General features: G+C 36.9%; 1 protein-coding gene across 1 annotated transcript; it reads left to right on the top strand.

Annotated features, from left to right (window-relative positions):
* The first annotated feature begins 364 nt into the window (after positions 1-364).
* LOC114253007 (cytochrome P450 4C1) lies at positions 365-12,103 on the top strand. The gene is made up of 12 exons (XM_089738784.1): positions 365-454; positions 966-1,036; positions 1,703-1,860; positions 4,081-4,170; positions 5,422-5,532; positions 6,137-6,322; positions 6,516-6,715; positions 7,718-7,781; positions 8,915-9,101; positions 10,337-10,482; positions 11,139-11,312; positions 11,922-12,103. The coding sequence occupies exons 3-12, from the start codon at positions 1,716-1,718 to the stop codon at positions 12,080-12,082; spliced, it is 1,464 nt and encodes a 487-aa protein (XP_089594910.1). The 5' UTR covers positions 365-454; positions 966-1,036; positions 1,703-1,715; the 3' UTR covers positions 12,083-12,103.
* Positions 12,104-12,304: the final 201 nt, after the last annotated feature.

Raw genomic sequence — 12,304 nt, 5'->3', positions numbered from 1 at the left:
AATTTACTCGTCGAGCCCTTCGTCTCAATCGACGGGTTCGACGAGAACGATGACCGGAAGAGAACGATGACCGGGCCGAAACGCATTACTGCTTTACGGCAGAAATAGGCAGGGTGGTGGTACCTACTCGCGGGGACTCACAAGAGGTCCTACCACCAGTAAAAACTGTAGCTTTGAAACTTTCCTTCTGGTATAAAATCATACTTTATTGTATTGAATAACTTTAAAATCGAACTTGTAACATTTTCTTGGCCGCGGAACCCTACAGTGGAGAAGGTCACACACTTCGTCCTTTTTTTACTTATTTACCAATTTTTATCCCCACTCACGTTTTCACGATACTTATTACCAGGTATGTGTTCGTAAAATCAGTTCAAGTTCTGCTGTTGAATTCGTGTGATCGAGGAAAATGTTTACTGATTAAATTCATGTCCTTGACATTGTATTCAGTGTAGTGAGTAATCTATACTTATAATATTATAAAGAGGAAAGATTTGTTTACTTGTTTGTATTGAATAGGCTCCGAAACTACTGAACCGACTTGAGATATTCTTTCACTGTTTGGAAGCTACACTATTCCCGAGTGACATAGGCATAATCTTTTTTGAAAAAAAATTGAGAGCTTTACTAAAACTCCAATAATGTAACCCAAGAGTTAAAAAAATTACCTAAAGTATTCTTTACATCGCTTGCCCTGCGAAAACAATTGATGATAGAATAATGTAAGTACTACGACTTTGTAGAACACATTATTAATTACAAAAAGTGTCGCAACAGCATATGTCTAACTATTGTAGTAAAGCCGCAATAAGTGTTCTTTTATTTAAAAAAATAAAACAACGTCAAATATCGTTGCAATTTTTGTTAAGGACCCGAGCGGAGCCGGAGCGGGCCGCTAGTGTATTCTACAACTGTTACGAATTTAATTTCGACGTGCTGCACTATAGTTTCCATTCTTTACACAGTTCGTGAGTCTGTCGCAGCTCTCTCAGGTGTGGCAATAAGATTATACATATTTTTGTCAACCACAAAAAAGGTAATAATTAGAAAATAATAGCTTAAAAAACTAACAGAATACGCTTTTATAGACAATTAAATAATGAAAAAAAAACCCTTCTACGCATATGTGTTCATAAAATATTTATAACTACTGATACCATGCACCCCACGCTTTTGTTTATAATAAAATCATTTTTCCTTTGTCTATTTTTAATTTAAATTTATTTTCAAGTTTTTAGGTGGATTTTTATGAAAGCGTATTTTGTTAGTTTTTTTAAACTATTATTTATTTTTCATTTTTTAGTTGAATTTAAATTTTTTCAATTTTTTTTTAAATATTGAATTGTCATCGGTCGTTAATAAGCATACCAAATTTCGAATTACACCGACTTTTTGAGAGGGTCAAAATCATTTTCAAAGATTCCGTTACATATTAACATACATACCTCTGAAGCTAATAAAAGCATATAAAAAAGAAAGTCTAGTAGGGTCTGTCGCCTCTGAGCTGAAGAAGTCTGCATAATCGTATTCGATAAGTAAAGTTAAATGTCGCTAAATGACGTCGCTATTGTGTGTGCATTCTTATACATTTTCAAGGTCGAGTCTGCTCGCTAACAATTTCCGTGAAATTTACTGACGTTCATCTTGTTCTTACGGAAGATGAACTCACTTGTGCTAATGCTATGCAACCTCTAAATTTCAGCTGAAGCCTCAACATGTTTATAGCGGTATACTTGTTCGTAATTATTGTCTGCATCGTCTATTTCGAGAAAAGTCTGAGACGTAATGCGAAACTTCCGGAACTGTCTAGAAGGCTACCTTTTATTGGACATGCGCACTTGTTTGTTGGAGACAGTGTTCGTGAGTATTCATTAGTATTCATTTACGCTTATAGAAGATCGTTGTGTAGTTGTATGTCAGTCCACTGAGTTTCTCGCTGGATCTCAGCTGGTTGCGATTCCGATAAGGTGGTAGATTCTGCGAAGCACTGCTCTTGCTAGGGCTAGTGTTAGCAATTTCTCGCAAGTAACGCTGCCGCCAGAGCGTTACTGGAATATCCCCTTAGGCTATCAGAGAATAGGTACGGAAAACCAAAATAGTTGTCTAAGTTGCAGTTTATACCACGTTTTAAGTCTGTGCCTAGCTTTAAATCTCGCAATAAATCAAAAGAGATCGGAGGGTGACTTAAAATCAGCGTTGTTCGATGCTGGATGCATATGAACAGTGTTAACTGAACCACCTTCTTTTGCCTTTTTTTTTAATTTAATTAATTTATTTATTTATTAAGTTGCACCAACAAAGTGATCATCAATACAAAACATTGAACAATAGACAAAAGTTCATGGCAGATGTCACCTCAATTATATATAGGTGTAGTCGACAGTGCATTAACATAAAATATATATATATATATATAACTAAGATTTGATTACATTTGATTGATTGCTTAAGATTAATTTATATTTAATTGGGAAATGATCCGCGACATATTTTCCTGTAAGTTGTGAGACAATTAGAATAAACATCTATCAGCTCCAGTAACCATTTAACACAAGGTAGGCTGTAAGCTCGTCCACACATCTAAGCAATAAAAAAGCTTCCTTCTCAAAATAAATGAGAAATAATAGTGAATGAAGTTGTGAACGTGCAGACAGAATGTCATCATGTTTACGCCGGAAACGTGTCGTTTGCATAAAATAACTTCGGCTGTAGGTATATGATAAGGCTTGCAAACAGTAATTGTGTTATTGTGTATAGGTTAGCCGGTCAGGAAAAAAGGATAAGATATCAGGCCGGGCGGTAAGAGGTGCAGCTCCAGACACGATCGTTATGCTCATTAACAATTTCATTTTGTTATAGATTTTGTTTCTTCGAGTGCATACATTAATACTGAGACGGGTGAAGGAGTTAATGACCCACCTGAGCCAAGTGGACACCAGGATCCATAGACATCAGTGTAAAAAACCCACCTTAGGGTATTTAATATTTATTTATTTAAAAAAAGTACTGCTACTACTTAGTTACTACTAAAAGTAAATGTTTGTGATGTGCACTTAACATTGAAAATAACATAAACTATTTAATTTATGGCCTGATGTATGTTACAATAATGGCGTACATAACATTGGCAATTCATCGGCTCGAAGATGGAATACAATAATTAAAGAAAAAAAGAATACCTAATGATAACATACTTTGAAATTCTTTAACAAGTAATACAGTATTAATTGTTGGAATATTAATATGAACTAGAGGTCCCGCAGTAGTCGAAATTCAACTATAATTATTTGGAATTGTAAGTTTGTACACTATTATGATTGTATTTTATACTTCTATAATCACAAATTTCGCCAAGACTACACTATAAAAAATATTATCAAAGACAAACAATATTTAATCTCAATTTGATAACAGACGTCAAGGACAAAAGTTTGACAATAAATAGTATGCATGCGTGTGTGCGTCAAATACATGGTATTTAGTGTGTGTAATGTTTTCTTTATTGATATAATGTATCTTTTATGCATTATTTTAAAAAATATTAGCATTGTGCACTTCTTCTCTATATTCTCTATAAGTGTGGAAAATTTCATACTCCTCCGTCCGCGCAATTTTCGTAAAAAGGGATACAAAGTTTTTGCTTCACGTATTAATATATAGATGTCTAACAAATGTCATGTCATATCAAAAAGAAAAGAAGAATTGTCAATATAATATCAAGTAACAACGAGTCAGTTATACACGTAAAACCATAGATTATACACTTAATATATTTGAGACGTAAAACAACAAATGATGGGTGAGGTGAGTCTCAGTTCTAACTCTTGTAGACTCGCCCGGCTGGCTGTCCGCCCTTCTAACTGTAATGCTGGAACTGGAATGAATTACTGCTTTACGGTAAAAATAGGCAGAGTGAAATTACCTATTCGTGGAGGTTCACAAAACGCCACCCATCACCACTAATTACGCAAATTCTAATATTAGAGGATTTGACTTTTATTCTTATATGTCTTCCTTTCTTAATTCATTCGGTATATAATAAGGCTCTGAATAAAATAAATAAATAAACATACCTTGCAGATCTGTGGAAAATAGCTCAGCGGATATCAAGGGAGAGTCTTCAGAACGGCGGACTGGTCACCGTTTCTTTTGGACCGAAGAAAGTTTATGGTAAACGAATTTTGTTATTATTTTTCACAAGCAACGCGTCGTATCTTGGCGTCGTAATGTTACGACATTCGTAGTCGTAGAAGTCGTCGTGGCCTAAAGGATAAGACGTCCGGTGCATTCGTATGTAGCGATGCACCGGCGTTCGAATCCCGCAGGCGGGTACCAATTTTTTTTAATGAAATACGTACTTAACAAATGTTCACGATTGACTTCCACGGTGAAGGAAAAACATCGTGTAATAAAAATCAAACCAGCAAAATTATAATTTAACTTTTTTTTTTTTATCATTAAGGTGGGCTGTGAGCCCGTCCACCCATCTAAGCAATAAAAAAAGTTAATCATATAATTTTATACGTGACGCCAATCAAACAAAAAATTATGCCAGCGAAATGTATATTTGTTGCCAACGAAACACATACACGTACTTATGTATGAAGAAACTGACCTGGCCAATCTGCAATTAACAAATGGTTGACGTAAATGCTAATTTGTTTTTTACACGAAGAAAAAAAATTAAGTTTCCTGGAAATTTTATCGACAACAATGAAATTGTTAGTAATTAGTGCGTCGTGCCGTAACAGATTCGTGTGTTCTGATTACTTGATAAATCTTTGCCATTTATAGGCATTGCATTTGCCATTTATATAACTAGCTGTACCCGTCCGCTTCGCTGGGCATTTAAATTTAAATTATTATTTCTCACCCCCACAAAGATTCTCATCATTAACACCCCCGCAACTAGTGTAGGGAGTCCAACCCTCATATAAATATTAGCCTATCCATTAAGTACATATATTTTCTACATGGATATCAAATTTCAAGTCAATCAAATGCATGGTTCAGTAGTTATAACGGACCATCCGTAAATACCACTGTAGATTTATATATTAGTATAGATGTGTTATTTTATTCACATCAAAATAAAGTTTAGCGCAGTGAAACTATAGCACAAACTGAGTTGCTCTATAAAGAGAAACAAAAATTAAAGCTATTGGTACCACTTAAAAAAAATTATTCGAGAACTTTAAAAAACTCGCACTAAGCACACTGATCCCGAGAACTTCGCATGAAAACAAATTTATTTATTGCCAATGCGGGTAGACAAGCTTCCGGCCCATCGGATGGTGGATGGTTGCCGTTGCTCATTGACGTGAGCAAGCCGCTGCCTACCAGTAAAATACCTTCCTTGAATTTATTTGGTTCTTGAATTTCTGGCTAGCGTAAATGTTACGTCGTGTCATGTTTTTACAGCTGTGACTGATCCAGAGGATATCAACACCGTGGCTAATTTGTCTATGGAAAAAAGTTACATCTATGGCTTCTCGAGGCCTTGGTTGGGTGACGGTCTGTTCACTGCAGATGGTAAGCTAAATTGTGTCGAAAACATTTGTAGTTTTGAATAATTAAACCAGAAAGAACTAAAACTGATCGTCAAAGAATGGAAGCTAGTAAAGAAATGTATTGATTCAAATTAAAACATTAACGAACCTAAACATTCCAGCTTTGACTAAGGTAATTTTCATTTGAATAATAAAATATTTAAGAATTTGTACAGCTCCCCGTCAGTCGGTCCGATTAACTGATGCAATAAATATAAGTAGAAATTGACTTAGCGGTCTCCGTGAGGTCGTCGCGTCCCCTTGACTATTGAGGCAGGGGTGATGAAGTGCAGGATTGAGAGTAGCAGGCTTGGTTGTGTGGGTTAGACCGACTTTTCTCTTCTTTTCTTCTCTTCTTTTATCTTGTGGCTTCTCTCCTCCATACATTTTTTTTCTTACTTACTTGGCGTAGGGGATACCGTGACCAATCATTGGTATAGTAAGGGGAGGATCTTGAATATTAATAGTGTGTTTTGGCATGTGAGTTCATGTTTAGTGTCAATAATAAAGGAGAATATAGCTGAATCCGCAAAAACTTTCAACACATTTTTTTTGAAGTAATGCCTAAACTAAACAATCGTTCGTAGTTCTGACATGGAGAAACAACAGAAGACTTCTGAATCAAGCCTTTAAGCACACCATTTTGGATGGCTTTGTTGACGTTTTCAATAATCAAGCCAGGAGTCTGGTGGATGAACTTGCAGCAGAAGCAGACCTTGAAAAATTTTATATATTAAATAAGCTTTCGTTGCATTCTTTACGTTTGGTGTTTAGTAAGTATCATCATATCACATTCTTTTGTAGTAATCTAAAAAACTGTAAATTTTGGTGAAAGGTATTATTTTACTCACTACATTTAGAGAAACAGAATTTACAGTCAGTTTTGGGTAATTAGCTAGATAATCAAAACATTTTTAAATGTTTAATTAATTTAAGTGGATTAACCACTTAAACTTAAAATTCCAGAAACAATACTCGGAGTATCCGATCAAGAAGTAACTCCTGAAAAATTCAACAGTTATTTGGAGACAAATAATATCCTGCATAATATCTTCACAAAGAGGTTTCAGAAGTTCTGGCTGCATTCCGACATCGTCTTCAACAGGACAAAGTTGAAGATCGAACAGGATTATGCTGTGGCTGTGCTTCATGGGGTTAATGCCATGGTGCGCATTTAACAACATTATCCCAGACATGCGAGCTGTATAGGTCGTCCCATCTCGGCTAATCCCGTCGCTAAGCAGTTTGAAGGATGGGCAAGCCGTTTAGGACACAATCGAGATCCAAGTTGGTTTCTCTATGGGTTCTCGAAACATCGAATGTGTCGCGAGCTGGATTATAGTGGTCCAGAGGCCTTTCCGGTTTAATCAGGACGGGTGGGCGAGTACAATGGCTTAGCCAGCCTGTAGAGATGAGTTTTTTTTTTCTCTCCGAGCGATGTTTGGGTTAGGTTGCACGGCGAACTCTTTGCGGAATTCGAAGAGTTACCGCGGTCCTATCAAAGCATTAAGCCGAATTTACATTAATGCCGAGTTTACATTACGAAATTAGTGTCATGCATGTTGAGCTCAGTTTCACGAAAGTAGTTTCGATATATGCGAAAGTAATTTCGTTAAAAAATTAGTGTCGCGAAATCAACAGTATCGCAGTAACCATGGCGCCTTCAGCATCAAAGCTATAATTTGCTATATTCAATGTAGCTAAAGAAATGTTTATATACCTATAAAATTAAAAAAAGACTCAAGAAAAAAAAAGTTGGTAGATTCGAGGATGGTCAACAAGAAGGCATTTAGGTGCAATGAAGTTAGTCTCTGAATTAGCAGATGAAGATCCTGAGAGTTATAAAAACTATTTTCGAATGAGTGAAGATAATTTTGATTTTTTACTATAGGTGTTTCGGGACCCTTGTCATTGATATTCATTAATAAGATCTATATTTTTTTCTGTACTCCATCATTGGTTTGCCATTTTCAACGCTTGAAGCGAAACTACTTTCGTGAAACTGAGTTCAACATGCATGACACTAATTTCGTAACGTAAACTCCGCATTATTGAAATATAGATACTATAAGTTTACGGCTGTTCAACTGAAATAGTTTCAATGGTAGTGTACCATCACCGTCAGGATGCTGTGCGATTATCGAAATAAAATGTATTAATGTTATTAGGTGCTCCAGAACAGAAAAGAAATAAGAAGATTGAATTTGGAAAATGGGACGCAGGATTGTTCGGGTAACTACGACTAATTGAATTTATCTAATTATTTAATGTCCGCAAATATATAGACCTTGACGGTTCCGATACAACTTCGTATGCTGGTGGGGTGCTAATCTTGAATACTTACACGAGATATTAATTTGTTTTCTATTCTTAAACCGGAATTATATAAAAAAAAACTAATAACAATAAGCAAAAGATCCACAGAAGGCTTGACTGTAGATATCTGCTACGAAAAAGGTATAGGGCTAGTAAACGAATTCGACGTGAGCCTGATGATAAACGGTACCAGAGTCCATTGAGTCCACCATTAATTTTTGTCAGTGCATACTGAGAGTCCGCCAATAGGTACTACCACCGCGCTTCTTTCTGTTGTGAAGCGGCTATACATTTCTGTATGAAGAGTGGGACAGCCGTTATACATAATATTGTTACGCGCTGGGGTTCGGGATAAATAAAATTCTACCGAATTACAAATTAAAAACTGTATTCAACACTATAACACTTAAAAGACTTCACAAACACTTTAAAACTCTCAATTCGTTTCTTTCGCTTCGCTTCAGGTGATCCGTTCGCTGTTTCGCTTCGAGTAGTTTCGATTACTAACTGACTGCATGCCATCTCTGCAACGCTTTTATAGCCGATACCCCATCCCTAGAATTATCGAGAATATTCCGCACATCTCTAGTATTGTTTCCGCTATCTGACAATAGATGGCGTTGTACTTCTCGAGCGTTCTAGGTACTACTAGATCCTTTGATATTCGTTCGACTATTCGGCGATAGATGGCGTTACTCTTACCGGCGTAACAATATAATTTGAGGCTCTAACCTCATGGCACGTGGTGACTTTAAAGAGAGCTACGAATGCCTATATCAGCTAACTCTAGATCAGGAATGAAGGAAAAAGTAGTCGAAGAAGAAGAAACATTGAGGAAAAGGAAAAAGTATGGTTGGATTGTGGCCACAGCTAACAGACAGTGGTATAAGTAGTATGGTAGTAACATAAATCGAGGTGATTAGGGTTACTAGGAACTCAGTGACTCTAGGAGCTTATTAACAATTGTGGTTCTCAACCGAGTACCTACAGACTGATTCTACTAAGTAGTGTTATGGTAATATATTTTAATAGTGCTTTTATGGTTGCAGGAGAGCAAAAGCCCTTCATAGATCTGCTAATAGAAATAGCAGAAGAAAAAGGGCTTTCAGATATGGAGGTAATACACGAGCTCGCCACGTTCATAGCGGCCGGCCACGACACAGTACCATACACGCTTCTCTATACGCTTATGTGTGTCGGGTCGCATCCTCCGGTGCAACAACGAATTTATGAGGAGTAGGTATTGTTGGAACTGGAAATAGATCGTTATTTACTTAAAATAAAAGTTATACATATACAGCATTTAAAACCGGCTCTATGTATGCTGCACACGTTGTAATTTACCTATTCACACGATCTACCAGTGCTCATGGCGTTTGCAACTCGCAATAAAGAAACACAATAGTTATTTTTTTTATACACAATAGTTTACTGGTGGTAGGACCTCTTGTGAGTCCGCGCGGGTAGGTACCACCGCCCCGCCTATTTCTGCCGTGAAGCAGTAATGCGTTTCGGTTTGAAGGGTGGGGTAGCCCGTTGTAACTATACTGAGACCTTAGAACTTATATCTCAAGGTGTCTGGCGCATTTACGTTGTAGATGTCTATGGGCTCCAGTAACCACTTAACACCAGGTGAGCTGTGAGCTCGTCCACCCTTCTAAGCAATAAAAAAAAAAGAATACTAATGAGATTTCACATTCATGTCTCATCAAAACTCATCGCGGAACAGATAAAAGTAGGAAGAGCTATATTCTAACAACGTGTATGTAAGAAGACTTCGCTGCCCATTATAATTCACTCATTTCTAATTTCAAATGTGTTGGAATAGCAGATTTTTTTAAAGGGATTTTATGACCTAGTAAGTAGTACCTTTAGGTCAAGACTTATTTTAATATAAATTTTTATTTTTATGGAAAATGATAATATGAAATGAAACGAAATGAAGTTGATTAATCGAAATGAGATGAGATGATATAAGATGAAATATAATCTTAGTAAAATTGCGGTCATTTACTGAGACTTGTTCAGTGGACTTTTTGGAGGATCCCGAGAAGGTACGGCTTCTTCCAGCGGCTTTGTTTCATTTTCCCACATTCGTGCACTTTCTCAGATATTAAACAGTTAATAAAACCACCGTTATTACACATTTGAACCTGATGAAACACTAAATAGGCAAAATAAAACAAATCACACAAGTCTACTCCTCGCCTTCCCGCCAAAAAGTCCTGGAATAGCAGACCTTATTAAATCAGCATGCATGGTTGTTTGCAGTGGCGTCGACACTAATGTTCCACATACGCATCACAAAATCTGTTCAATAACTCTTCTCATCAGCTGTTTTCATGTCAATCCTTCATCGTAGGAGACACTGGTGAAATCCAATTGATGGTCGTCATAGTTGGTACACAACCAAACCGCCCTATATTTTAGAGCATTAAACAAACTTGGTCAATGCAGTTATTGTATTCTAGGCTACAGCAGGTGCTAGGTTCTGATGACGTCACGAAACAGAACCTCTCGAGCTTGGTATACTTGGAGGCGACGATCAAGGAGACCATGAGGCTTTATCCAATCGCTCCAGTGGTGTCACGGGTCACCGACTGCGATGTTAAACTTAGTAAATATGGTTTTTTAATTTTTATTTATTGCATAGACGGTTGGACAAACTCACAGCCCACCTGGTGTTAAGTGGTTACTGTTACTGGAGGCCATAGACATCTACAACGTAAATGCGGCCACCCACCTTGAGATACGAGTTCTAAGGTCTCCGTATAGTTACAATGGCTGCCCTACCCTTCAAACCGAAACACATTACTGCTTCACACCAGAAATAGGGGGGGTGGTGGTACTTACCCGCGCGCCCTACCACCACTAGTTATCTTACGCGCTAGAACAAAACATTTGAAAGATGAAGAATTTAAATGATAAACTGTTCATCAAAAAAATAATCCAACCTCCTCGACCTATTTCTGCTACTTCCTCATCAACTGCGCGCTTCTCAACTCCTATTAAGGTTTTTTGGATTCGTACCATTGGATGATTACATATCTTCATCATACTTAACATCAAATTTAAGACTTATATGGTTTTCTCATGGATACCATTATCAGAACTGGACTAAAATCTAAAAAAAAAAAAATCATCAAAATCGATTCACGCAGTCAAAAGTTATGAGGTAACAAACATAAAAAAATACAGTTGAATTGAGAATCTTCTCCTTTTTTTAAGTCGGTTAAAAATATTCAAATATTGATTTCCATTTTTAATTCACAGGAAATTACACAATACCATCAGGGGCCAGTGTCGCTCTGTGCTATTGGGGTCTCCACCACCACGCTGCGTGGGGCTCCGACGTGGAGCACTTCAAACCTGAACGATGGTTGGATCCGACCACGTTACCTGAAAATGCTTTTGCTGGCTTCAGTACGGGAAAAAGAAATTGCATAGGTAGGTCATGAATATTAAATGAAGATTAGTGTAAGCTCACTCCAGTCTAGTAAAAAAGACGTGTGGTGTCGTGGGACACCGGATAAGAACGAAGTTCCTTATTATAAAAATATTAATTTTAAGTTCTATTCGAGGTATAAAGAAAATAATTATTCGGGTATACGTTTTTTATTTTGATTTTTTTATTGATAAAAATAAAAATAATCGCAAGGGTCAACCACTCCGCAGTGCAATGGAGCAGCCTCGCCCTGGGGGAACCGCCTGCATGATTACGGTATCCCCAACGCCAGGTAAGTGTGATTTAGCAAGATAAATACGAGAACGTCTATCAACTGTGTAACATCTCGTCACCGCGATTCAGGAATTGTTGAATTTACGTGCTGCGACATCTGTTGATAACAAATAAAATAGAAAAATCTTACGTTACGGACGTTTTTTTCCCGGTTAGGGTACCCCTTCGCATCGTCTCATAAGGAACGTCGTTCCAAAACCGTCGAACATATCCAAAGTGTGTTGCTACTATTTTGGCGATGAAGCAACATTCTGTTCTATTTTTCATGTTTCAATGCGTTAAATGACATGGCTTTGTTTTTTCTCTTGTGCGTCCAGGTAAGACCTTCGCCATGATGTCTATGAAGACGACCCTCGCGCATCTGCTGCGCAAGTACCGGGTGACCGCTGATATCACCAGGATGGAAGCCAAATTAGATATCATACTTAAACCCGCATTCAACCATTGGATTAGTCTGGAATTGAGAGATAAATTATAAATACATTATTATTGGATTTCAGCGAGATTATAATTTCAAATTGCAGTAGTAAAACCTATCTTGACAATACATAAATATTTTAAATGAAATACGCTTTGCAATATGCTGACAATAATGAAATAACGTATTAAATAAGTAATAGTTTAAAAAAACTAACAAAATACGCTTTTATAGAAAATCCAATTAAAAAATATGACCATGACTTGTTGTTGTTGTTAGGTG

Source organism: Bombyx mandarina, chromosome 26 (assembly GCF_030267445.1).
Source record: "Bombyx mandarina strain Sakado chromosome 26, ASM3026744v2".
In the NCBI taxonomy this organism is placed as follows: domain Eukaryota; kingdom Metazoa; phylum Arthropoda; class Insecta; order Lepidoptera; family Bombycidae; genus Bombyx; species Bombyx mandarina.
Note: the sequence above shows the minus strand (reverse complement) of the source record. Positions and strands in the feature narration are given on the sequence as shown.

Coding starts and splice junctions, on each gene's coding strand:
- LOC114253007 (XM_089738784.1), top strand. CDS start 1,716: ATGTTTATAGCGGTATACTTGTTCGTAATTATTGTCTGCATCGTCTAT. Junction 6,323..6,515: donor TTCTTTACGTTTGGTGTTTA/GTAAGTATCATC, acceptor TTAAAATTCCAG/AAACAATACTCGGAGTATCC. Junction 7,782..8,914: donor TGGGACGCAGGATTGTTCGG/GTAACTACGACT, acceptor TTATGGTTGCAG/GAGAGCAAAAGCCCTTCATA.